Source organism: Panthera onca, chromosome D3, assembly GCF_046562875.1.
Source record: "Panthera onca isolate mPanOnc1 chromosome D3, mPanOnc1 haplotype 2, whole genome shotgun sequence".
Classification (NCBI taxonomy): domain Eukaryota; kingdom Metazoa; phylum Chordata; class Mammalia; order Carnivora; family Felidae; genus Panthera; species Panthera onca.
Window position 1 is genome coordinate 20,879,453 of NC_138350.1, and position 26,047 is coordinate 20,905,499.

The 26,047-nt window shown below is 53.2% G+C and overlaps 2 protein-coding genes across 3 annotated transcripts; one reads left to right on the top strand and one right to left on the bottom strand.

Moving 5' to 3' along the window:
- Positions 1 to 4,128: 4,128 nt before the first annotated feature.
- Positions 4,129 to 14,409, top strand: PLA2G3 (phospholipase A2 group III). The gene is made up of 7 exons (XM_060612664.3): positions 4,129 to 8,908; positions 9,923 to 10,055; positions 10,304 to 10,438; positions 10,702 to 11,009; positions 11,701 to 11,830; positions 11,940 to 12,056; positions 12,706 to 14,409. Exons 1-7 carry the CDS (start codon positions 8,368 to 8,370, stop codon positions 12,908 to 12,910), a joined length of 1,569 nt encoding a protein of 522 aa, XP_060468647.1. The 5' UTR covers positions 4,129 to 8,367; the 3' UTR covers positions 12,911 to 14,409.
- INPP5J (inositol polyphosphate-5-phosphatase J) lies at positions 14,151 to 22,940 on the bottom strand. 2 transcript variants are annotated; one of them, XM_060612648.2, is made up of 13 exons: positions 22,799 to 22,940; positions 20,008 to 21,161; positions 19,545 to 19,661; positions 19,305 to 19,413; positions 18,979 to 19,095; positions 18,468 to 18,643; positions 17,944 to 18,055; positions 17,694 to 17,803; positions 17,372 to 17,555; positions 15,317 to 15,454; positions 15,077 to 15,154; positions 14,856 to 14,960; positions 14,151 to 14,657 (listed from the first exon to the last, which is right to left on the bottom strand). In XM_060612648.2, exons 1-13 carry the CDS (start codon positions 22,901 to 22,903, stop codon positions 14,151 to 14,153), a joined length of 3,012 nt encoding a protein of 1,003 aa, XP_060468631.2. In that variant the 5' UTR covers positions 22,904 to 22,940. The 2 variants fall into 2 exon arrangements, with proteins under 2 accessions (XP_060468631.2, XP_060468634.1); XM_060612651.3 differs by lacking the exons at positions 19,545 to 19,661; positions 20,008 to 21,161 and having other exon boundaries at positions 22,799 to 22,938.
- Between the last annotated feature and the right edge of the window lie 3,107 nt (positions 22,941 to 26,047).

Genomic DNA, 26,047 nt, shown 5'->3' on the forward strand with positions numbered 1-26,047 from the left:
TAATTAAATTGACACTTGAAGGATGAGTAGGAACAAGCCAGGTGAAAGAGAGTGTTTGGGGCAGAGGGAATAGCATGTACAAGGACCCTGAGAGGGACTGGTGATTGAGGAGATGAAGGCAGCTCTGTGTCGCTGGAGCAGAGAAGTGGGGACCTTGTAGGTCAGCCAGGCTCAGATCCTGCAGGGTATGACAGACTTTGACCTGAAGTTCAGGGTGGGTCAGGGGACAAACCTGGCTAGGCCTTAGAAAGATCAGGCCAGCTGCAATTTGGATAACCCTTATTCTAAAAGAGAAAACTGAGATCTAGAGAGACAAAGGGCTTGTCAGGGTTCCATAGCAAGTCAGAGGTAGAGCCCAGATAAGAAGGAACAGGCAGGTGCAAAAAGGGACCAGAAACTTGCGAAGACAGCCTTCCTTGTTCAGTTTCTCTAAGAGGTGTTGGTTTTGGGTGCCCACTAGATGGCAGCAGAGGCTCAACGAAATACTGTGGGTTCCAGAAAGGCCTACTGTGCTGTCCCACAGGCCTTCCTGCTCCCATGCCCTGGTATGGGCATAAGAGGGCTCCTCCCTGGGACCTCTTGTCCAGACCCCAGAGCAACAGGAAGAGTGCTGGGGATCCAGAGGCTCAAAGTCTGGTTCTAGCTCTAATTCACATCTGCTGTTGACCTGGGGCAAATTCACAGAACTGTGCTTGAGAACTTGAGTCATTGGGTGTAGAAATGGGAGATTTATTATTTAGTCTGCCAGCACCTGAATTCTGCAGTCAGATCTCCTCCTACCCTTCTGATATTTCCATTATGCTCCCCACCCACCCTCTTAATCTTGTTGAATGAGTTAGACTCACAGAGCCCCTAAAGGGCCCCAAGGGCCAATCTAACCCCAAAAGGGAAGAAGGGGGTGTGAGCTAAGGTCTCTGAGTTATAGCCAACAAACAACCCAGGTTTCAACCTCAGCCAAAGAGCCCTGTGTAGCATGAAAAGGTGAATAAGCAGCAGAACTTTGGGCAAGTCCAATCTCCACCCTGTACCTCCTCTGTGAAGTGAGGCAAAGAGTTGCTGCCCTGCTTGTCTTTCCTCACTGCTGGGTAGGGTTACCAGATATAGCAAATAAAAATACCAAAAACCCATTTAAATTATAATTTCAGATAATCAAAAATAATTACAATGTTGGGAGCATTCACTTACACTAAAAATTATTCACTGAGTTCTGAAATTCAAATGTAACTGGGCATCTCTATTTCATCTATCAACCCTACCACTTGGGCTTGGTGATAATATAAAGGTCAAGTGCCATGTGAATAGGAGGGGTGTGATTCTTGCACTCAGTGGAATCCTGTCCCATATCCCAATGCCTTCTGTGGCCCCCATGTTGAGCTAGACAGAGCTCTCAGGGCCTATTTTGCCCGCTTGTTCCTGTTGGGTTTTCCTACATTTCTGGGGGTGGGATCTCATGCCACATGAGTGACTCATGTGGGCTATTCATGGCCTAATGTGAGGTTTTCCCCTCAGTAAGCTCCTTTTCCATTCTCTGATCCTTACCATTAGTCCCTGGGAAGTTAAAAAAAAAAAAAAAAAAAAGAGGTAGGCATGAGCGTATCAGTCAATAGATTACATCATGGGGATTCAGCCAAGACAAGGAAGTTGCCCTAAGATGCCCAGTGAAAGGAAGTGGAGCCAGAGGTTGAATCCAGATAAGGATCTACTGAACCTCTTAGGACCCTACCAGCAGGCTGGAGTCAGTTGGGAGAATGGAAGGATGCCACATTCTGCAGCCTGGGGAACTGGGCATTAAATTAGTCACACTGCGATCCTGCCTGGCTCCTACCTTCAAATCCCCTTCTACTTATCAAAGCCTGCTGTATGTCAGCCACTGAAGTACCTTATATACACTTATATTAATCCTCATGGTATAGGTACTATTCTCATCTCCATTTTACCAATGAGGCACAAAGAGGCAAAAGGACTTGCCTAATATCCCACAGAAAGTAAGGGAGAAGATAGGACTCAAATCTGGGTCTGTCCTGGGCTTCTTCTATTCCATTACACTGCTTTCCCTACCCGAGGAATTGGATACATCTGCAGTTTCTAGGTGGCTAAATCACTCTACAAACAATGACAGTTGTGTTTCTTCCATTTCAAACTTGACAATTTGTGTTTCTTTTTCTTATGTTATTACACTGGCTGGGACTTCCAATAGCATTAATAGTAGGCACCCATGACATATACCTGAATCCTTCTCTGTTAGTTGTGTATTGCTTTGTAATAAGTATCTCAAAACAACAAACATTTATCATCTCACATAATTTCTGAAATTGGGAATTAGAGAGTAGCTTATCTGAGTGGTTCTGGATCAGGGTCTCACAAGGTTACAGTGAAGATATCTGCCAGATCTCTTCAAAGAAAATATGCAAATGACCAGTAAGCATGAAAAGATGAACAGCTGTTAGGAAAATGCAAACAAAACCTATAATGAGATGCCCACCAGGATGGATATAAGATAGATAATAACAAATATTGACAAAGATGTGGAGAAATCAAAATTCTTAAACACTGCTGGTGAGAATGTCCAATGGTGCCGCCACTTTGGAAACAGTCTGGCAGTTCTTCAAATGGCTAAAGATAAAGGCACCTGAGTGGCTTAGTTGGTTCAGTGCCTGACTCTTGATTTTGGCTCAGGTCATGATCTCACGGTTTGTGAGATCAAGCCCTGCATTGGGCTGCATGCTGACAGCACAGAGCCTGCTTGGGATTCTCTCTCTCCGTCTCTCTCTCTCTCTCTCTCTCTCTCTCTCTCTCTGCCCCTCCCATGCTCTCTCACACATGCACACACTCTCACTCTCTCTCTCTCTCTCTGTCTCTCAAAATAAATAAACTTTAAACAAATAAACAAAGGGGTGCCTGGGTGGCTCAGTCAGTTAAGCATCTGACTCTTGATTTCAGCTTGGTCATGATCTCATGGTTTGTGGGTTTGAGCCCCACATTGAACTTTGTGCTGACAGTGTGGAGCCTGTTTGGGATTCTCTCTCTCTCCTCTCTCTGCCCGCCCCTCCGCTCTCTCTCTCTCTCAAAATAAATAAATAAACTTAAAAAAATAAAACAATCAAACAAATGGTTAAAGATAGAGTTACCACATAACCCAGTAATTCTACTCCTAGGTATGTGCCCAAGAGAAATTATAACATATGTTCACACAAAAATGTTTACACGAATGTTTGTGAAAGCATTATTCATAATAACCAAAAAGTGGAAACGATCCAAGGGTCTGTCAGCTAATGAATGGATAAACAAAATGTGGTATATCTATCAATGAAATATTATTATCCACTCTTAAAGAGGAATGAAGTTCTAATATATGCTACAACACAGATGAACCTTGAAAACATTATGCTAAGTGAAAGAAGCTAGTCACAAAAGACCATATATTTTATGAGTCCATTTATATGAGATGTACATGAAGTAGATTAGTGGCTACTTAGGGGAAGGAACGAAGGCAGAATGACTGTTACTGGTTATAGGATTTCTTTTTAGAATGATGAAAATGTTATGGAATTAGGTCGTGGTGATGGTTGCACAACTTTAGATATACTTAAAACCATTAAGTTGTATACTTAAAATGGGTGAATTGTATAGTATGTGAATCATATCTCAATAAAGCTATTACCAAAGGCAGTGGGTATAGGGGAGGCCAGGTGGTGCAGTATTCATCTGAAGGCTTGACTGGGCCTTAAGGGTCTGCTTCCAAGTGGTTCACTTGCATGGCTGTTGACAGAAGCCCTCAGTTACTCACCACATAGGCCTTTTCATAGGGTTGCTTGAGTGTCCTCATGACACGTCAACTGGCTTCCCCAGAGCAAGTGATACAAGAGAAAGAGCAAGAAGGGAGGTAAAATGCCTTCTATGACTTAGTCTCAGAAGTTACATCAGGTCCACCACATTTTATATATTAAACATGTGACTAAGTACAGTTCACACTGAAGGGGAGAGGAAGTAGTCTACACCACTTTAAGGAAGGGGTATCAGAGAATTTGTGCCCATCTTTAAACCACCACAGCTTCTAATGTTGTTCGATTAGAATAGTTTCCATGGTCCCTCTGACTCCCCATCTCTCTCTCTCTCTCTCTCTCTCTCTCTCTCTCTCTCTCTCTCTCTCTCCCTTTTCTACTCTAGTTTAATAAGTTGTTGAATTGAATCTAATGTGTTTTTTCTACATATTGAGATGTCTAGTTTTAAATACAGTGTGTCTCATTATTTATTCCCTCAGACCTAGGACTAGGCTTAGTTTATACCAGGTATTCTTGGGGCTGAACTCCTACCTGGAAATCTTATGAGGGATGGTCCTGTACCACAGAGAAGACTGCCTTCTGGGCTTCCTCCCAGATTTTAGACTCCATCTGCCCATTGAGTTTCCTCTTTTGGTCTGTAGTGGGGGCTGCCTCAGCCAAATGTGTAGATAAATTCCCAGGTGTGGCAGCATCAGCATCTGTAGCAGCATTGGAGTGGATGCCACTGTCCTCCTGGACAGCCCCCAACCAATGACTGGGCACAGCCAGGCACTAGGGCCTGCCTATTTCTGCCCAGCCAGGGCTCTTCCATGGGGCAATTTTTACATCAGAGCTCCCTGTTGGCTGGCTGATGTTTGCTCAGAGTGGCACCTCAGTGTGATGCCCTTACCCAGTTCTCCATCCCTTCTACTCTCTCCCCATAGATGTCAAACTTGCAACACAGTCTGAAGGCTTTCCCTGCCCAATCCTGCTTCTTCCCTCCCCCCTTTATCTTTCACAGGCACTTCCTCCAATAAGTCTCTTGCACTTCTAGCTCCATCTTAGTGGTGGCTTCCTAGAGGACCCAAGTGACACTCAGGCCCTGGCTCCCCTGGGCTGCCAGACCCTGTCCCCTCAGGGGATGAGTTCTTCTCCATCTCCCTACTTGAGCATGCTCTGTCCCCCTTCCCTCCTCTTTCTGTTCAGGGCCTCCCCCTGTGCCTGGCAGTAGTGGACACTCAGTAACTATTTGTTTTTGAATGAATGCAGAATGTTCTGGAGCTAGGCACTGCCCACACCATTCTCCTGGCACAGAGAGCTGCAGAGAGCCCTCCTGGTGGGGTAGAGAAGGCAAGCTCCAAGGGCTCCAGGCAGTGGGGAGGAAGTCCCTGAGATGGGGAGGTGGTAGGGGAGCTGAGAGTCTCCCAGGATCACGGGAAATCCTCCCCACAGCCCAAGGAAAGTCTGACCTGGCTTTTCCCAAATCTACTGTGTGACTCCTGGCAAGTTACTTCCCTTTTGGAGACTCTCCATCCATCTCAATAGTGGGATGAGAAGCCCTACCCTGCCTGTTTCCCTAGGGAGGGGCAGGGGTTGTGGGCATCAGATGAGACCATGGCTGGGAAAAGGTTGGGTACCCTGGGTCCTGGGCCTGGGGTGAGGGTGTGGAGGGGGAGAACAAACAGAGAAGGAAGGAAGAGAGAAGAATGAGGGGAGAGAAACAGACACAGACACACAGACACACACATAAGTGAGGAAACCATGAGACATAATGAGGGAATGAGTGAGAAAGAGAACAGGAAGGGAGGAGAAAAACCAGAAGACCCCAAGAAACAAAAAGGAAAATAGAGAGATAAAAATTAAGAGAGAAACAGGAAAAAGAGGGAAAGAGAGCCAGGGGAGAGGACAGGGATCCTCAGAGACACAAGGGCACAAGAAATGAGATAGAGAGAGAGGGAGGGAGAGAAGCAGAGACAATAACACAGGGGGAGGGGCAGTGAAAAGCCACACAGACAGAGGAAAGAAAAAGAAATGGAGGGAGAAAATGAGATGGAGTGTTAGAGTCAGAGAAAGACGGAGAGAGGGAGAGATACAGGAGAGAGAAAGAAATGAGGAGAATCAGGGCCAGAGAGGGAAAGAGACCAAGGGAGAGAAGGATGAGAGAGAAGCCAAAGGTGACAGAGCGATGGGGACCGATGGACAGAAAGAGCGATAAATGATCAGACCCCACAGACCCCTGCCCCTCACTCACTCACTCTGAACCCTGCCGCACTCCAGACAGGTGGGGATCCAGAAGAAAGCCTCAGCTCCCCTTTTGTCTGCAGGGCCTGGCCTATCCTGTCCTGCTGGTTTGGCTACTGCCATCCTCTGTGGTAAGGCTTTTGAGGGGCACCCAATGGGAGGCAGGGCTCCAAAGCTTGTCCTGTAGGTTGACTGACGTGGCCACTGGGTGGAATCTGAAGGGAAAACCCAGTGACACCTTCCCTTGAGGCCTGGGCAGGCCCCAGCCTGCCTTCTTTTGGGGCCCAGACTAAAAAAGACCTCAAAGGTCACCACCATCATGCTCTTCACTGTACAGAGGAGGAAATTGAGGCCTAGAGAGGGAGAGGGACAAGCCTGAAGTCACAAAACCAGGTCATGGCCTAGTTGGAACTAACTTTGATGGATGCTGAGGCCTGAAAATCTGGAGACTTGCTTTCTCCTGGTCAATTTGCTTCCTGCCCAGGGATGTCCTGAGACTTTAGTGACAGTATCCTGGATGCCAGTCCCTGGGTGGAGAGTTTTACCCAACATCCTGTGAACTGACTACTGTGATAAGACCCATCATACAGATAAGGAGACTGAGGCTCAGAGAAGTTAAGACTTCAAAGCCTGAGGTCACACAGTGTCAATACCCCAGATAGGTCTGTTTGACCTTGAAAGTTGGGTTCCTGCCATGGGACCTCCCAGCCACCGTGGGTAATGAGCTCTGTAATATGGAAAAGGTGGGCAGAGGTGGGTGGCTATTCCTCCAGTTAGGGAAAATTACCAGAACAATGGTTTCAAAACATTAGAATTCTTCCCAGAGGGACCCACCTTTTTTCAGTGGTGTTCCTACCTTTAGGAACCCCAGGTCTCCCTACCCTTCCCACCACCACACTCTATTCCACATCCCTTTTCTCAACCTCTGAAGAGAAGGAGTTTGGCTCTGGGCTACTCCCACCCTCTCTCCCTCTTCATTGTCCCCAGCCATGACCTCCTGAACCACAGGCCCAGGCTGGTTCTGAGTATAGAGGTGGGCCTGCACACCCTAAAGCCCCCCCTTCTACCTGCTATGCACAGTGAGCATCTCCCCCAGCTCTGCCCGTGGCTCTGCCTCACTGGGGCTCACCCTCCTGGAAGAGACTTGGATGGAGATTGGGAGGAATGTTGGAGGAGCAGTAGGCTGATGGGAAGAATGACAATCACTGTCCCTACCAGCTCTGATCTCCCAGTAAAGCTTTCCAAGAACTATACTGCCAGCCTCTAACCCCTCCCTAGCTAGATCCTGTCCCCTGAGGTTTCCTCACCCTCAACGATCCTCAGTTTCTTCATCTGCATTATGGGTGTAAGCACCCCAACTTCCCTGGATGATTGGAAGGCGAATGATACGTTAGCTTTGGGACACAGGAACACGTGCTGGCTGTAAACTCTCCCTAGTGGAGAGGCCACTCCTCTTGGGGAGCACATGATGCTACTGTGTCCCACTGGTGGCTACAGTCCAAGGATGGAGATGGTTGCAGACTGAGACCCCTGCCCAGCCCTCTACTCCTCTGGGGGCCGTAGTCCCTTTAAGTCTGGAGCATAGCTCCACCCCATGTTGCTCTCAAGTTCTGCTCTGGCTATGTTTCCACCATCAGATCAAGAGGGTTGCTGCTTGGCCAGGCCTCTGCCTTTGAGTCCCAGGAAATAGAGAGCCCTGGGGTGCTGTTCCTTGATTATGCCAAGAGGCTTTCTTAGAACCAACACTGGGTGATGGTGGGAGGGCACACTCCAGGTGGCCAGGAGATGGATGCTCCCTTTACCAGAAACCTCAGGAGCTCCCAGGGTGGGGGTGGCTACAGGGCCCAAGCCCTGCCCTCACCTCTTTCACCCAACTCTGGTAGAGGCCATGGCCCTCTGCCAACTTCATGGAGGTGGGTGTGGCAGCCACTACTGGGGTGGCGGTCTAAGGATGAGTTCTGGGAGCTTCCTCTGAGCCCCTGAACCCTCTTCCCTCCCTAGGAATAAAGGGATCCCCTCCTGGCCCCCTGCCCCAGGGCCCAAGGCTTTGGCTCCCACAGTCCCCATCCAGGCGGGGCTGGCAGCAGGTGACTGGATGAGAAAGGCATGGTGAATGGGGGCGTGGGCCTTGGCAAGTACACTCCTTGGCCAATCAGCGGCCTGCCCAGCCGGTGGATTCAGTTACAAGCCAGAGATCACCCCACACTCCAGCCTCCTTCCTACTCCTCCCAAAGCTCCATTCATTGGCCCTGCCGCAGGGTCTGCAGGGCACCGCTTCCGCTCAGCTGCTTAAAGCTGCTGCCTCGTGGGCTGCCAGGGGTAGGTGTTGTGGGGGCTTTGTCTGACTGGGCTGGGCCAGGACAGAATGGGGATTCTGGTAGTGCTGTTAGGGATGCTGAGCTTCCTGGGAGTGGCTGTGGGGAGCTCCTCTGCCCTCCTCTGGGACAGCACCTCCTGCCACTTGGCCAGGCCCATCCCCGGCAGCCCCTTGGGGACCCTGAGCTTTCTGGGCAAGAATGCCCAGGGACTGGCCCTCGTCCACACCCACTGGGATGAGCACGGGAGGCTGCAATCTTGTAGCCAGCAAGACGAGCCAGAGCTCACTGCAGCCTTTAGTGCTCTCTGTGCTGGTGAGATCACCCGGGGCACCTTCATCCACACCCCTGGACCTGAGCTGCAGAGAGCCCTGGCCACACTTCAGAGTCAGTGGGGAGCCTGCCGAGGGACTGAAGAGGGTCCAGCAGGGGCTAGGGAGAAGCGAGCAGCAGGGGTCAGGGAAGAGCAAGCAGAAGGACACAGAGGAGCACCCAGCAGCATAGGACACCAGCGGTTGAAGAGAGGCTGGACTATGCCTGGCACGCTGTGGTGTGGAGTCGGGGATTCTGCCGGAAACTCCACAGAGTTGGGTGAGTGATGGGGATGTGGACCAGGGGGTAGGGGAGGGAAGTGTAGGCTTTTGCCCTGGCCCCCATTCTTCCAGACTGTGTGTCCTTGGGAGAATGACTTAACCACTGTAAACTTCAATGTCCTCATCTGTAAAATGGGGTGACCATAAGTCTCATCATGGGTTGCTTGAATTAGGTCATAGATGGGAAATGTCCTAGTCAAACCTTGGAGTCCTCATTAATCACCATCCCAGGGAGGGGGTGGACTGGGATGGGTCCCAGGTTGGCCAAGCCAAAACACCATCACCTAAGAGGAGGCTTTATGAGGACAAGGTGCCCAGTGGAATGGACACTGAGACCCAAAGGCCTGGGTTAGCAAATTCAAGCTGAACAGGTCACTTCCCCTCTCTGAACCTTGGTTTTCTCACCTGAACCATGAAAGTGACATTTCCCTCACAGGGCTGCTGTGAGCTTGGGTGTGGGAAGTGCCAGGCACTTGGGAAATGCTCAGTAAAAGGCACTATTGCTTTTTACTGACAAACAAACATGGATGACTTTTTTGCACTGTCAGTACAGCTGTCTTTGTGCATGCATGGCAGGCTGGGGGCAGGCTTTGGCACCTGAGTTGGAGCAGACTGGCATCCTGACAATGCTTCATCGTGCCAATGAGAAAGGTTGCACCCTGCCTGTTTGCCATTCCATTCCACACACATTCATAACTTCTGAGTTTTATTTGCGGTGTGAGCTTGGGAGCTCTGGAGGCAGACTTTAGTCCCTGAGTAAGTCCCTTTCCTGGACAAGGGCTCCTGGGTGGGCTGCCCGGCACTTGGAGCTGCCCAGTAGAGGCTGCGCGTGGGTGCTGTCTTCAAGCTTTGAAACTGAGTGTCCCACAGACAGTGGTCTGAAGCCGCCCAGGGCATCTGTGTCAGGGCTGGGGTGAGAATAAGGTCCCTGCTTCTTGCACTGGATGGGCATAGCCAGTGTGTGGTGCCCAGGACCCTGCTGAGCTGGTGCCCCTGCCCCTGCTTCCTGCAGGGATCTTCCAAGGCCCTGATCTCTGCTGCCGGGAACATGACCGATGCCCACAGAACATCTCGCCCTTCCAGTACAGCTATGGTATCAGAAACTACCGATTCCACACCATCTCCCACTGTGACTGTGATGCCAGGTTGGCAGTGGGCAGAGAGGGTTGGGGACTTACGGGTGGAGTAGTTCCTGGGTGCAGAGACTGGGATTCCAAAGAATCCTAAAGAATCAGCTAGTCAGACACCCTACCATGCAGGTGGGAAAGCTGACCCTAGGAGAAGAAGAGACTCTTGGATCCCAAACCACCTGGATGGTAGTGACTGGGTGGGCTGGAGGAGGAGCCAGGTGGCTCTCTGTGGTCCAGGGACCTGAGTACCAGCTCTGGGGCAGGTTCCAGCAATGCCTGAAGAACCAGCAGGACTCCATCTCGGACATCGTGGGTGTGGCCTTCTTCAATGTGCTGGAGGTCCCCTGCTTCGTGCTGGAGGAGCAGGAGGCGTGTGTGGCGTGGTACTGGTGGGGAGGGTATGTAGCTGCCCCCTTCAATCTCCTTCCCAGCCAGAGAGGGAGCCCAGGGAGGGATGCCTGCCTGTATGTCTGTCCTCCAAGGAATGATGCCTCATCCTCCCTGTCTTCTCCTCAGGACAGGGCCAGGATGCAGACCTTCCCTGGGTGCCCAATACAACCCAGTGGGACAAGGGATGGGACTGGCAGAAACTTGGTCTCCATGGAGAGGAACCTAGGGCTTCTGGGAGGGGTATTATGAGTTACCAATTGCCACCTTCCAGGTGCAGAAGGTATGGCTCCATACCTCTTGCCCACCTCCAGCCCAGGACCCTCTATAATGCCTCCTGGAGCTCCCCAGCCACCCCCCAGCCTCCCAGCCTTCAGAACCCAGCCCCTAGCAAGCCACAACAGAAGCAGCGTCCTCAGAAGCGACCACCGCAATGGAAAGGGTCTAAGCACCCCAGCAAAACCAACACCACAGCCCTCCGGACCCCTGTGGCCTCCACCCAGCCTGATATGACCCCCACAGCCTGGCTGGAGGTCACCCATCCAGGCCTCCAGGGGCCATGGAGTGGCCTAAAACCTCAGGGTGAGTTCCAAACCTAACTTTGGGGGTTCCTGATGTGGGAAGGTGTCCCTGCCTCTGTACAAGGTCGAGGACCCTGTGTTGTTTCCCTTCCTGTTCCAAACTCCTCCTGGGGGTCTCCCAACCTCTCCCATAAAATCATGCTGCAGCCAGAGGGGTTTTCATAAGCCTTAAACTTGACCATATCACTCCTCACTGAGCCCCCACCTGGCTCCTCTTACTTCAGATGATGATGTCTGAACACCCAGGGGCCTTCAGGTGCTGGTCCTGCAGACTCTACTTCCCAGCTGAAACTCACAAACCTCATTTGGTTGCTCTCTCCCACCTCTGGGCCTTTGCTCATGCTGTTCCTTCTGCCTGGAGCACTCTCCTGATTTTTCTCCTAGCCTCGGTTTAGCAGTCTGCCTCCAAAAAGCCTTTCCTGATCACCCTGGGCTTCCCCTATGGAAGCCCATAGGCTTCTTCTGGGCTTCCCCTATGGTGGCACTGCCATGTGTGTTTGTGTGTGCGTGTGTATGTGTGTGTGTGTGATATGTGTGTGTGATGTGTGTGGCACTCTGAGGGCACGAAGGGCATGAGACACGAGGACACTGTGTTTGAGCGCATGTGCCTATGTTCCTCCTAAATGGCAGTGGGCATTGGAGGGCTTTGCTGGGGACTGGGCTACCCTCATCACCATGCTCCCCCAACCCAGATGTCCGCCGAGCCTGCCGCAGCTTCCGCCACTTGGATCAATGTGAGCAGCAGATCGGGCCTCAGGAAACAAAGTTCCAGCTGCTCAATAGTGCTCATGAGCCCCTCTTCCACTGCAACTGCACACGCCGGTGAGGCTTGCTTGGACCCTTGGGGGGTGGGCAACCTGCTGCCAGTCACTAAGAGGGGGCTGCTGGGTGGCCAGGCACTACCCTAGCTTAATCCTGCCTCTGCCCTCAGCCTGGCACGCTTCCTGAGGCTCCACAGCCCACCTGCAGGCACCAGCGTACTTTGGGAGCTGCTAGGCACAACCTGTTTCAAGCTGACCCCTCCACTGGACTGTGCTGAGGGCACAGGGTAAGTCACGGCAAGGCCAGGAGGGAGGGGACATTTTCCCAAGGGGTGGGTTGCCTGTGGGGATGGGGATGTGTGCCAGGACTAAGGGGATGGAGAAAGGGGTTAGGGCACCTCTGAGCTCCATTTTCATCATACCCTACTCCCTGGTGCTCCAGGTTCAGCTCTGCAGTTGGTTCATATGGGTTGATGTTGATTCTTTCACTTCCTGTGTGATGTTGCAAGTTGAGTCACCTCTCCTTGTCTCCATTTTCTTATTTGTAAAATGGATGTAGAAGCCAAGGAAATGGCGTGTGTGACACATATAGCCCAAGGCCTGCCTGGCACACAGTAAAAGGCTTACTTGCTTAACTCTTGCTTTTAACCTAAAATCTCATTTCAATTCTGATTCCCAGAGAAAGCTGCTTGTTACCTTTCCCTTTTCACAGGTGAGGAAACCGAGGTCCAGATTGGCCCGGGTTTCTGCAGCCAGCTAGCAGCAGAACTGGGGCCTCTGGGTGCTAGCCCAGGTTTATTCTGCCCCCTTCTAGATGTAACCCACCCTTCCCTGGCGCCAGCCCTGCTCCTCTCTAGGCCTCGGTCCCCCTGTCTGCAGAGCAGGGTGGGATCCTTGGCAGCCATGACCACCTGCCCCACTTTTCTCCGTTCACAGCTGTTTCAGAGACCCTAGGGCCATCAAGGTGTCAGCTCGGCACTTGCAGCGACTTCAGCAGAGGCGACTCCAGCTCTGGGGTGTGAACACAGATGAGGGGCAGGTATGGCCTTCAAATCACCCAAGAGCCCCCATGTCATTCTATGACCGGTGTCTGCAGCTGACCCAGGCAGCCTGGAGACCTGACAGACAGCAGAAATCCTAGAACCACTGACCTCAGTTCCAGCTCTCCTGGGCACCAAACTGGACCTTGCTCCTGGCTCTGCTAGTCCCTGGGGGTCTTGGCCTACTCTCCATGTGTTAGATTGAAGCATAGCACAGGCCCTTGTGGACAGCCAGGAGGCTGGATGGGGGGAAGAGGGAGCAAGGCTGAAATGCTGGACCACGTCTCCTGCTGTGCTGAGCAATCTTGAGCTGGTGATACAACCCCTCTGTGCTTGGATGTGGTGTTCAAGAGGCTCATTCTGGGGAATGGGGAAAGGGTAACCTACTACAGCAGCCTCAGGAGGTACTAGTAAGAGGTACATGTATCTTCAGGTCGCAAAATTAATACGTGTCTCAAGACCCTGCTCAGAGGAACCCCAGCACCTATCTGCTGAGGCCTGAGGCAGTAGGTCAGAGGATGGGATATCACAGAAGTGCCTGTGTCTGAATCCAGGAAAGAGGAGGGTGGCTAGAGAGGGCTTCCTAACTCTTCTCCCTGGGGGATCCCTTCTCTTAACAGCTGCCATGCCCTTCCTGGCCCAGCCCTGGCCCAAATCTCTGTGTCCTTGAGCAAGGGGCCTCCCTGACTCTGAGCCTTAGTTTCCTCCTCTGAAAAAGCAGGGTGTAATCAGGACCTACCTCATAGGATTGTTGAGGATTAAGTAAACCAATACATGGACAGTGCTTAGCACCTTGTAAATGTTCCCTCCCTGTAACATAGAGCCAAACTGTGGTTAGGTGTCTGATTTGGAGAGGTTCACCTCCTGGAGGCCTCAGTTTGCCCATCTGTGAAAGGGGTCTAAGAATTGCACTGAACTCAATACCACAACTCAGGGTTGTGGTGCAGAGTAAAAGAGATGGCATGTGTAATGTATATATACAGCTTGTGCCTGGTAATTGTCAGATCTGTCATCGTCTTCCTCTTTAGTCTGATCCTCTGACTACCCCGACCCCCAGACTGCTAACAAGTTAGGAAGGAGTCAGGAGTGATGCTGGAGAATTTAATTTCTAATTGATGACCTCCAGGATTGCCCCCCCATCCCAGATGGGGGCCAATAGGGCTTTGCTGATTGTCACAGTTGAGGTGCCGGAACTCAGTTTGGGGGACCCCAGATGGCCACCCCTGGCCAAGACAGTGGCAGGTGCGGATAAAGCTGGAGCAGCAGCAAGAGGGACACAGGTGGGTTTGCAGAAGATTGGGACACAGTGGGGACTGCCTGGGCCCATCTGCCCATCCATCCTCAGGGCCCCAGGCCCCCTTCCTCCAGCCCCTGCCGGCCCTGGGGACTGGGAGACAGGCTATGAGGGGCTGGGGCTTCCCGATTAGGTCCCCAGGAACCACCACCACCAGGGTCAACAGTCTCCAGGCGCAAGGCAGGCAGCAAGCCCAGGCTTCGAGGCACAGGTGGTGGGAAGGCCCAGGGACCAAGCAGCCCAGAGGGCCCCTCCTCACTACTGCCCCGGCTGCTACCATCATTGCCCCTGTCAGGGGCCATCCGAGGCAGGCGGCGGCTCTGGGGTGAGGGGCTGCGGCTGGCACCGCGGCGTTCACGGGATGAAGGCCGCAGGGCAAGGCCGGGGAAGCGGGCCAGGCCCGGGCTGCGGCTACGGTGTCTCTTGGACTTGCCAGGGCTGGGGCTGCGGGACTTGGGTGCAAGCAGCTCCAGGGTACTGTCATCCTCGTCCTCTGAGCTGGCACTTGAGCTATCTGTGCTGCTGCTGGCCAACTCCGAGGTAGGCAGCGAGATCTGGGAGGAAGGTTGGTTACTGGTTTGTCTCACTCCCCAACCAGCCATTCAAGGCGTCTTGGAACCACTCCAACCCTGCCCATTGGCAGACCCAGGAAGGTTAGGCTACTTGTAGGAGATCATGGAGCAGAATGTGAAGGCTGTGACATTTGAACAGGGGCTTTTAGCACCCCTGATCCTGCAGTCTGACCTACTCACCTGGAAGGGCTCAGTGACACCGATGAGGATGCTGTGGGTGTGGCTATAATAGCCCAGTATGAAATCTCCATGGCCCTTGGGAAGTGACTCCTCACTGAAGGTCACCTGATGGGCCCAGGGCATAGGCCCAGGTTGGGGTCAGCCTCAAAGACTGCCCAAGCCAAGTCCTGAGCCCAAGGGCCACAGGGACTTCCTCCCACTCTTCCCCTCCCCTTAAGTACCTGGTAGATGTTCCCATCCACATCCTCATGTTTGGCCCAGACATAAGCCACGTAGTCCTTACAGTGGCGGAAACCCACCTGGGGCGAGAGGAATCAGGGTTATGACTCCTATCACCTTACTCCAGTGGCCCCCCCAGTGTAGCAACAAACTCTGGAGAAGCCAGTAATTCCCCCTGGGTACCCAGCTGCTCTTCCAGGCCCTCCCTTCCCTGAGTCACTGACCATCCCTGCCCTTCTCACCCGGTACAAGCCGATCCAGTCCCAAGAGCTGCGGGCGAACACTGTTTCTATGCGGTACCTCACCACAGCCTGCTCTGGCCGCACCCACTCATCTGCCACCTCCAGCCGCACTAGCGGCACGTCGTCCCTGTAGGCAAACTGCCCAGGGGCAGGGGGAACATCAGGGGAGACCCTCGAGTATCCCATGTACCTAGGGCCCTTGGGCCTGAGTCAGCAAAAATAGGCTGAGATAAAGGGCCTTTGAAACCACCTTACAGACTGGGAAACTGAGGCAAAACAGGTCTAGGATAGGGACGCCTGGGTGGCTCAGTTGGTTAAGCATCTGCCTCTTGATTTCGGCTTAGGTCATGATCTCATGGTTCATGGTTCAAGCCCTGCAGCGGGCTCTGTGCTGACAATGTGGAGTCTGTTTGGGATTCTCGGTCTCTTATTCTCTCTCTCTGCCCCTTCTCCCTGCCTCTCAAAATAAATAAACTTAAAAAAAAAAAAAAAAAAAAAAAAAGAATAGGTGTAGGATAAATGCTGGGCTTTCTACCCTCCAGCCCAGGGCTCTTTATGCCCATAGCCTCGTAAGGGAGTAAGAATACAGCTTTGAAGTGAATAGTGTAGCCCTGTTTCTGTCATTGCTCTTTTTCTGTCCCTCAGGACTCAGATGGTGTGTCAGCCTCCAGCTTTTGTCTGCTCCCCTGTTTATGTGGTTTCAGGTTTCCCTCACTCCTCAGTTTTTGAGCCAGGCTGTTCCAGAAGAAACCAGCACATCTTCTCCCTGTCCCTAGGTTCCTAACAGAAGGTTTGCCTGGGGTGGCCTCTTAGAAACGCTCTCCAGGGCCTTGCAGGTCAAAACTCCCACTAAGCCCCATTCTGATTGTGTTGCTTTGGATGAGAGACTTAAGTTCTCTGAGCCTCATTTTCCTCACCAGTAAAAGTAGGAGGAGAATTTAGATATCTCAGGGCCTTCTAAGGCATTCAAAGGGATGACAAAGCCACAGGGACCAGCATGTATTAGGTGCTCGACAGGTAACATTCTGCAAGGGTCAGAGTCCTTGATGAGGAGGGGAGGTCAGGGTACCCAAAAGGAGTGGCACTCAAAAGTCACCCAGAAGGAGTGGTTCTGAAGGTGAGGCTCCTGACTGAAGGTTAAACTTGACACCCAAGTCTTTTACCAAAGATTATGGGAGGCCAGATGTGGGCAGATTTGCTTCCCAGCTGAGGATACTGGCCAACGGCCCACTGACTGACCACATGACAAAGTTACCAGGGAAAACATTCTCTGGTCTGCAGGGCTCCCTCTTATCAGATCAAGGGAATCGGAGAGCCCAGAGTTGGGTTTCAGGACTGGACAGGCGGGATCTACCCTCCTCTGCTGCTGAGAGTATGTGCAGCTTGGGGTACATGCCTACCCCACTGGAAGGCCTCAGTTTCCCCCACAGAAAAACAGAGTGTTGGACTACATGGTCTCTCAGGTCCCATTCTGACAGTCTAGCATTTCTCCTTTTTACTTTGCAAACCAGAGACCTCAACCCTAAACACAATGTTAAATTATAGCAACTAGAATTTAGCTTTGTATTTTTCATGTCTCTACTCCTCCTCCCCATTACTACCTCACTCATAGCACCTGGCACATAGTAAAATGATAAACAAATAATGAATAAATATGAATGAAAACTATATGGAGTCTGAATAAACATTTTGATTTTGCTGGTCTTATTATATGAATATATAAAGTGAATTTTAGCATAAATTGCCCTAATCCTTTCTCAGAACAGAGTTAGGGATTAGTGGAAAAGGCATAGACTCTGAAATTAGGCTAGCTTGGGTTCAAATCCTAATTCTTCTGTTTATCAGCTGTGTGACCCTGGTATGATGCTGTGTCTCTGAGCCTCAGCTTCCTCATCTGAAAATGGAGATCATAACCCACTCCCACTCTGCTATGATGAATGGATGCTGCTGAAGGCAGGTGCAAGGGATTACTGGTGGGCCATGGGGATGTCCCCATGAAGGGATGCTGAGCTGGACCTGGGGATGTCATGAGGGGAACATGAAGCCAGGACTCACCTGCAGGATGAACTGAGCAGCCACGGGCTTGTGATCGCTGACTGTGTATTCCATGTGGCTACGGTAGCTGTACTGGGTCACCTTGAGCCGGTGGCTTTCCCGTCCTGAAGGGCTGGGACCCACACTTGGAGCCTTGACCTTCCACAGGATACGGTCTGTCCAGGCTGGCTTCCGCTTCTTGGCACTGCAGTGAGCAGGGGTGACCCAAATTTCAGGGGATAGGGTTTGAGGCACAGCCCCCAGCCTTACTTCTTGCCCCGCTTTCTTCCCTATCCAGACGACTTCAGCCCACGTGTCCACCTCGTCCCAGTGCTGAGCTCACCTGGTATCATATTTGTTTGTACCCACATCAAACTTGAAGGTGGGTGCAAAGTTGAGGGGCCCCTCCTGGAAGCCCTTCAGGATGGGCCAGGTGTTCTTGGCCATGTTGAGCTGTGAAGGTCCAAAAGAGCAGAATTGGACAACAGCTTGGACAGGGCAGGTGAAGGCAAGGGCGAGAGCTGAGGATACAAAAGTGTGTCCAGTCATGCTCTGTGTGCTTGGTGTTTAGGGTGTGGGCTGGGATTCTATACCTGGTCCTTCTCCCAGAGCTGGTGGAGCTGATCACTGTCAATGGCAAACTTGACAAAGTGCAGGTCATAGCTCTCAATGCGGAAGTTGAGGTCCCCAAACCAGAACACGAGGCTGTTCAGGGGTGGGGGTCAGGAGGGTCCATGGGGTGAAAGATCCTTCTCTACCCCCATCCAACGACAGCACTGGATGCCCCTAGTGATGATGCAGTGGGTGGAGTGGGTGGCAGCAGACCTACCCTGCCAAGGAGCAGCAGGGGGATGTGGATCTAGAACAAAGTTAGGTTCTGGGGCCTTCAGCAAGGCCCCACCCCTCAGCAAAGCTCCACCCAGCAGGCTCTGCCCCACCATCAAACTTACCAGCATTCGTGTTCCTAGATGTAGTTTAGGTGGTCACCCACCCCCATAGGCTCTGCCTCTCCCCCACAAGGTCCACCCAGGCTGGCCCTCAGGTTCCTGTGGCCAAGTATTTGTACTCTGTCTTCTGAGACCCACCCTTCCTTCACCAGCCCCGCCAGCGCCCATACTCGTGATCCAGGATGCCATGTGCCCCGGGCCCCTGGAACTGCTGGAGGCTAAGGATGGTTTGGAAGTTGTCCTTGCGCTGCTCTGCCTTGTCCATGTGCGCTGGCAAGTGGCAGTTCAGGAAGCAGAGCATGTGCCCGAAGGCCGCCAGTCGCACGCTCACTCCACCCTTGTTGCCCTTGGGAGACAGGGTGGAGTGAGTCAAGGGCGGGGCCTAGGCAAATAGAAGAGGCACTGAGCTGGGCAAGAGAGGGGCGAGGCCAGCCAGCCCTTAGAAAAGGCTTAGAGAGAGGTGGGTTCTAGGAAAGGATCGGAACACTGGGACGGGTCAGGGACAGAAAGAGGGCTGGGTCTAGAAAATGGTGTGGGGTGTTGGGCGGGGTTGGGGAGAAGTAAACCTCAGGGTAAGAAGAGGACAAAGGGGAGGGGACCTTGCCTATGCTTGGGGGACCAGGGAACTAATCTATAGACCCCTTGGGGCCTTGTCCCCTCCAGGGCTGTCCCCATGCTCACCCAATAGCCTCCCAGGCCAGTGCGTGTGCAATCAGTCTGCACGTCTCTCAGGAAGGGTAAGTGGTAGTACTTGGCGAACAGCAGCAGGATGACGCCCTGCATCCGCACAGTACTCACCTGCAGCGAGAGGCAACGTGGCTGAGGGACCCCACACAACTCTCCCGCCCCACTGTGCCCTTTCCCCAAGTCTTTCAGATCTGCTCCTCCATCCTCCTATTTCACAGACCTGGCAACAGAGGCCCAGCAGGCCCCACGGTGAGTCCAGGCAGAGCTAGGGCCAGAAGTCCAGGGGTCTCCACCCTTCCAGGGGCTGAGGGAAACATTACCAGCACGAAGTTGAAGGGTGCCAGCGCGTCCATGAAGAGCTCACTCCACTGGTCTGTGAAGAGTGCGTCCTTGAGCCGCTTGTTGATCATGGAGTTCACTTCCTGCAACCTGGTGGTGGGGTCAGGGTGGGAGATGAGGTCGCTATGGGTCTGGGAGTGCCCTAGAAGCCCCTCCCATGGGCAAAGCTCTGGGAGGCATAAGGGGTTCAGGAGCGGGGTCCACATGCCCTGCCCCCTCACCCAATGGCAATCATGTCCGACCCTTCACTGTCATCGCCACCGCTGCCCAGGTGGAGGAGGGATGTGACGTCGTCAGGGGGCATGGCGGTGCCCACGTTCCACGTGACCACAGTGATCCTGGGGGTGTAGGAGGGGTTATCACTGGGCACCACTCCCTCATCTTCAACCTCCCTCCCACAGGGCTCTTTCTGGGGAAATAAACGGAGGCAGGTGTGGGTGTAAGCTCTCAGAAGGACTGTGGGCCCAATATCCCTCCTATTAGATTCTCCCGGAGGGAGGCAGGGGTGGGCAAGTCCCTTAGCAGGAGATGCTGTCTTCTAAAGATCCCACAGTAGGCACAGCACCCGCAAGGAGTCTTCCTCAGGGAAATAAACTGGGGCAGTGTAGGGTAAGCCACCCTAGAAGAATGGCTACTTTTGGAGCTCAAGCCCCACCAACCCTCCTCGGGAGAGGGCCCCCTCACCAGAAGCCAGGGTCGCTCTTGCAGGTAGGCTGAGCTGACCAAGAGGATGATGAGGTGGATGTAGAAGGGGAGGTGGTGACCGGAGCTGGAGTTTCTTGGGGCTGAATACTGGGGCTCAGGTGTCCACTAGGTCCTGCCCCCTGCGTGCTAGGCCTGGGGAGGGCCATCTCAGGGGCTGGGGGGACGCAAGGGGAGCGGTTGGGAGAGCGGCTGGGGGAACGACTGGGAGACCTGGGTGGCTTGGGCAGAGGTGGGGGCACAGTCTGTGCCGAGGAGGCCCCTGGCCGGAAGGTGGGGGACAGAAGTCCTGGGGAACGGGTAGTAGGCTCTGGAGGGCTCTGGCTCACATCCAGAGGCAGGGTCTGGGGTGGCCGGGACAGGACAGGATCCTCAGGGCTGCTGCGGGGGGCCTCAGGACGGGCTCTGAATGAGGGGGAGATTCGGGGGTCTGGGGGTGTTTGGATCAAGGATGTGGAGCCCGTAGGACCAGATGTCTGAGCTGAAGGCTGGAGATGCCCTTCGGAAGAGGGGAGAGGTTTAGGGGCTGGGGCATCCCTCTGTTTAGCGGGTGTCCATCCCACAGAGGCTGGGGTTGGTATCACAGATGCTGGAGCCAGGGCCTGTTCCTGAGAAGATGACAAAACTGGGGAAGAGTTGGAGGGGGGCTGTGGTGTCTGCTCCTCAGATGCCAGGACCAGGCTCAGGCCCGAAGCAGCGAGTGCTGGCTTGGGTCCCACGGAGGCAGGTGGCACCTGCTTCTGGTCCCTGGATGTTGGAGCCAGCCTGGGCCCCAGAGTGGCTGTGGGAGGCCTTGGCCCTGCTGAAGCAGACATTACCAGCTGCCCCAGGGATGTTGGAGGCAGGACTGAGCCTGAGGTCACTGGAGGAGGCTTCGGCCCAGCTGGGGCAGACATGACTAACTGGCCCACAGACGTTGGAGCCAGGTTGGAACTGTGGCGGGCAGGAGCTGTTTTCTGCCTGCTAGGGGTAGACAGTGGAGCCAGGATGGGTCGGGGAGACACCAGAGCCAGCCTTGGCCCCTCTGTGGAAGGTGGATTAGCTGCTCGTGGCCCCACAGGTGCTAGAGCCAATCTTGGTTCGGAGGGTACTGGGGCTGCATTCTCCTTCGCTGGGAGCTGAAAACTTGAGTCCACCTTGCAGAAGACAAGTCAAAGACTTAGGGTAGCCCAACCAGGGGCTTGGGCCCCAACTTCCATAGAGACCCCGGTAGACTCCATCTAGCTAAGAAACACACATCTTTGCAAGGAAGTTCTTCCTAATTTCTCACCTCAATCCATTTTGTTGTGAATCACCTTCAGTTTGGGAGGAAACAGGATGCAGAAACTTATCCCCTCCCTCAAGTCTGACACCTCTCCTAGATGGGGAAACTAAGACCCCAACTCAAAGGAGGCAAGGTATGAGCCTGAACCTAAGGGTTATCTCCTTGCCTTCCTGGCTGACACCAACTCCCTGGTCATGCTGGAGCGTTGGATGGCTGAAGCCATCTTCCCTTGGCAACGCTCCTTGCATTTCCTGCTGCTCCCCTGGCTAAGGGGTACTGACCTGACACCCCAGATCTGTACTCTCTGGACACTTCGGGTCTAGCTTATTAAATACCCCTCCTTCCCTTCACAGCACCCAGGAACCCTCAGGTTCATCGCTGCCAAGCATCCCAAACTCCTTGGTCGTGCTCCTGTTTGTCCTCCTCATCAGTACCCATAGTTCCACGTAGGAGCAAGACCCCAGGACTAAGACTGGCCATGTCGATTCCAAGCCCAGCTCTGTGTGACCTTAGGCAAGCACCTCTCTGCCCAAGACCTCAGTTTTTGTCTGTAAAATGAAGGAATTTGGTGAAGGGTCTCTGGCCACACCTTGTTCCTGAGAAGTCTTGGTCTCATAGTCTCTGCATTTATGACCCCAACATTTGCTAGGATTTCATCTGAGCCCGTGGAATCATCCATTCTCATCAAGTGTGATTCTAATATTCAAAGTCCAGGATTCTGTTGATCCTGGCATTGCACTTCTCTGTGCCCAAATTGTACCTTCTCCCCATCTCCCCTACCTTTGAGGACAGGCAAGCATGTACCCTCTTTTTGTTTGGCAGTTGGAGTGGGGGGACATGAGGCCCTGCTGGGACCTTCTCCCCCTTCCCATCTGTCCTCTGTTTCTGATGCCCCTGTCTCCAGAAGACGGGATAAAACGTCCTTTGCCAGGGAGAGCAGAAGGTTTACACTCGCCCTGAGGTGGCCCCATTCCTGCCTCCAGACATGCAGCTTTGTCTGTGTCCAGTGTCCTTCTCGGTTCAGAGAACCTGAAACTCTGCCTCCACCTTCCTCCCCAAACTTAGCTCTTTGAGGCTGCATTTTGGGCATCCTCCTTGGCTCCAAGTGTCCCCCCAACCACCACACCGCCTCCAGCACTAACAACTTAGACATCCCAGATGTCACCGTTTTAGTCTTCAGGGACAAAGACAAACCTCCTCATTTTGCATTGCTTCAGAGAGAACAAGCAACTTGCCCAAGGTCACACAGCAAAGCTGGAGCACAGCTGGATTCCCTGACACCCAGTCTAGGGCTCTCCTGGGGGCTCCTAGCTATGGCTAACTCCATCTCTCTCTGGGTGTCCCATCACTGCCCTCTCAGCCCCCAAAGTGTCCTGTTTGCCTAGCCCCTGCTTGGTGGGCAAAGGAGAGTGCCAGCCCCTCAGCCAGGGGCACCAGGGTGCCTGCGGTGTGTGGGGGTGTGTGGGACCAAGGATCAGGCATGGGAGGGCTAGGTTTTAGGGGTCTTACCTTGGAAGGTGCCTCAGTTTGAGAAACCCCATGGGGCATGGGCAGGGGGCGCAGGCCAGCCCGGGTCCCTGGCCTCTTGCTGCCACTGCTGCTCTGGCCCTCCATGTCTGCAGCCCCTAGCAGCCCGGGCTCCCTCGGGCTCTAGCTCCTCCGCTCCCGGGAACCAGTGATGTCATCAGCCGTTTCAACCTGCTGAGAATTTAAAGACACAGGCACCCACTTCCCAGCCTAGAGGTGGCCTACCTTCTGGGAACCCTTCAGGCTGACTGCTGAGGCTGCAATGGCCATGGGGCAGGGTGGAGAGTGTGCCCATTGGCCTGGCCTGGTTCCCAACTGGCAGCATGGAGGGGGCTGTCTGTCTGCCCCATCCTCCTGCCAGTAGGCCTGGTTGGCCCTTATTCAAGAGTAGGATATTGACACACCTGAGGATAAGGTAGAGACAGGTAGCTCAGAGGCCAGCACCCTTTTCAGGATGGCAGAGGCACCTGAATCCCTGCCATGATCCTGCAACCTTCTTGACTCCCTGCCAGCCCAGGGCTTGCCTTGGCCCCCACCTTTGCCCCATTTTCGGGCCTTGGTGCCCGCCCCAGCCTGGCTTGATCCTTTCCATCCCAGAGCCAGACACTCAGGCTCCAGCCACTGGAGTCCCCTCCCATTTCAGCCTCAGCACCACCCCCTGCTATCCTGCAAACACTTTGTCACCAGCCCAGGTTGCCTCCACAGGCCAGCCCCTCTCATCTTTTTTCTTAGGCACTCACTGGGTGTGGTTTGGGTGAGAGACTAGCTCAAGGTCACCTGGTGAGCTGGGGAGGTCTTGGGAGTTTCAGTGAGGAAAAGGAGTTTTCTCTGTGACCCAAGACCTGCAGGAACCAATTGGGGTATCTGGGGGTAGGGAACTAGGGTGGAGAAAGGCCCAGCAGTGGGGGAACAGACTGGCAGGTCAAATATAGGCTTGGGAAACTTAGAAGGCCAAGACCCAGCACGAGGTCTGGGGAAGTGTTTGCTGAATGAGCAGTTGACTCAATCACTGAGTGAGAAGAGTGAATGCATGACAGGGCTCAGAGATGGCCAGGGAGGACGGTGGGCCCTCTGCTTCTCTCTCTTTCCCTCTCTTACTTTTATCTGCTAAGCAGCCCCTGAAATCCTGATTCCTCTGGAATTGCTCGATTGTTCCAAGGGGAGTGATCTCACTCAGTTTAGGGAGAAAAGGTGCAGCGTTTTGTACCCAGAGCTCTCTGTTGGTCAACAGTCACCTCTGTATCCCCATGGGACTACGTGGCCCCTGTGTGAAAGCCATGTGGACAGATGCCTCATCCCCTTCTCCTGGATGGGCTTCCCACCTCTGCTTGACAGTCTCTGGGTCTAGTCTGTGTTTCCAGGCCAGCGTCTCTGTGAGGCTGGGATTTGCAGCAGCAAAGGCCCAGGTCACGTTAGGGCCCTGGAGTAGAAAGGATCTGGGGGTGATGAAGGGTGGTGGAAGTGATGGTTACCGGGGAGGTGACTGTAGTGGTGGAGATAGTGATGTACATAATTATGATGTTGGAAGTGGAGGACTGACACGGATGATGGAGACTGTGGCGTGGTTCATATAAATGGAGGTGGTGGAGGTGATAAGGGTTATAGATGTTGGCAATGGTTGAGGTAGTAGAATGAAGGGAGGGTGGTGATGGTGATGAGGGTGATAGTAATGGGTGAAGGAGAGGTAGGGGCAGGGAGACAGTGGGAGGTGTTATGTTGATGGAGGAGGAGATGGTGGTAGAGCTGAAAGTGAAGGTGGAGGGGGTGGTGAAGGAAGAGGTGAGAGTGGACATGGTGGTGCTCAAGCCACTAAAGAGGGAAGGACAATTTGAACTTAACCCTGCCCAGTCCTCTGACTCCTATTGTACAGAAAAGAAAGCTGAGGCCCCCATGAGTACTAGCCTCGGATGTAATCCCGGAAGCGGGGTGGGGGCAGGGACTGGGATCTGTCATAGGGCTCAGCCATCCAGGGGTAGGACAGGGGCATCAATGTCCTTCGGAAGCCAGGCAAATATCATGCAAATGAGCAAGCAGAGCGTTCCTGCACACTGCGGGACAGCCCAGGATTTTCTATCATCTTCTCTCCCTGAAGTCAGATCCCATAGGGGATTTTGTTTCTGGCCCTGCCACTGACTTACCTGGGGAGGTCACTCTGGTTTCTGATTTGTGTAAGGGAGATAAAAATGATAGATACCACCTAAGATTGCTGTGAGGATACAAGATAACACATATGAAGTGTTTAGCATGGAGCCCGGCACAAGCAAGCTCTCAGTAAGGGCAGGTGCTCTGAAGTTATCATCACCAGTGCCATCATCGTCATCAATATCACCATCATTATCTGCTCCAACCTGCCCATTTGGTTGATCTGAAACTGATCACTGGTGGCCCAGTGTTAGTTACATTCCTGGGGGGAAGGGAAAGGGGCTCTGAGACCCAGATGTGGCTTTGCCAGGGGAAGGAGGTGGGGGGGGGGGGCGGACCCTGGGTGAGAAGGGAGCAGGGTGAGAGCTATATTTGAGCTCCTGGTGTGATGACTCAGGAGGTTGATAACAGGCTCTGGGGCTCCGGGCGGCAGGCTGGGGGCAGCTGCCAGGGAGAACCGCCCCCCTGGAGACGGCTGTCTCCCAAGGCCCCTCCTGGCTCCCTCCTTTCACTCTAGGGAGTCGGGGTGGGGGGTGTACTAAGGCAGAGGGTACATCTTGTCCAACCCCCTCTTGGAAACTCTTAGTGCTACACTTCAGGCTGTTTAGGTCAGGAATAGGAAAGGAGGGAGCTGATGATTGACAAATTATCTCACTTGCTCTCCATAGTAACCCTGTGAGGTTGGTAATAAGATCCCCATTCGACAGAGGAAGAAACTGAGCTCCAGGGATTACACAGCCAGTAGGGGTCAAAGAGTAAGGTTCCTGGGGAGGGAGTGAATAATTCTCCCCCCTAGAAGTGACTGTTGAACTCCTTCATTGAAGGAGAGTCAGTATTGCCAAATTGGAAAAAGGAGAAGTGTTCTGGGAAGCAGAGGGAGGAGCAGGGGCAAAAGAATGAAGTATGGAAGGTCTGGGCTATGAAAGAGTGCAAAATTTGGATATGTGCCCTCATAGTCCTTTGGCTCAGAGTAAATCCACCATAAGCAGGGAAGACAGACTTTCTCTTTCCTATTCCTTTTCCTTGAGCCACCTCTCAAGGGCACCTGAGGATGGTAATGGTACAAAAGGGTGTGCCCTCCTTCCTTTT

Excerpts from the sequence above, each read along its gene's own strand:
- PLA2G3 (XM_060612664.3), top strand. The coding sequence starts at position 8,368 with ATGGGGATTCTGGTAGTGCTGTTAGGGATGCTGAGCTTCCTGGGAGTG. Across the intron at positions 10,056-10,303 it reads CACTGTGACTGTGATGCCAG|GTTCCAGCAATGCCTGAAGA; the intron begins GTTGGCAGTGGG and ends GCTCTGGGGCAG. Across the intron at positions 11,831-11,939 it reads CACTGCAACTGCACACGCCG|CCTGGCACGCTTCCTGAGGC; the intron begins GTGAGGCTTGCT and ends CTCTGCCCTCAG.
- INPP5J (XM_060612648.2), bottom strand. The coding sequence starts at position 22,903 with ATGGAGGGCCAGAGCAGCAGTGGCAGCAAGAGGCCAGGGACCCGGGCT. Across the intron at positions 18,644-18,978 it reads CTGGCCTGGGAGGCTATTGG|GGCAACAAGGGTGGAGTGAG; the intron begins GTGAGCATGGGG and ends CTGTCTCCCAAG. Across the intron at positions 14,961-15,076 it reads TGGATGGGAACATCTACCAG|GTGACCTTCAGTGAGGAGTC; the intron begins GTACTTAAGGGG and ends TGGGCCCATCAG.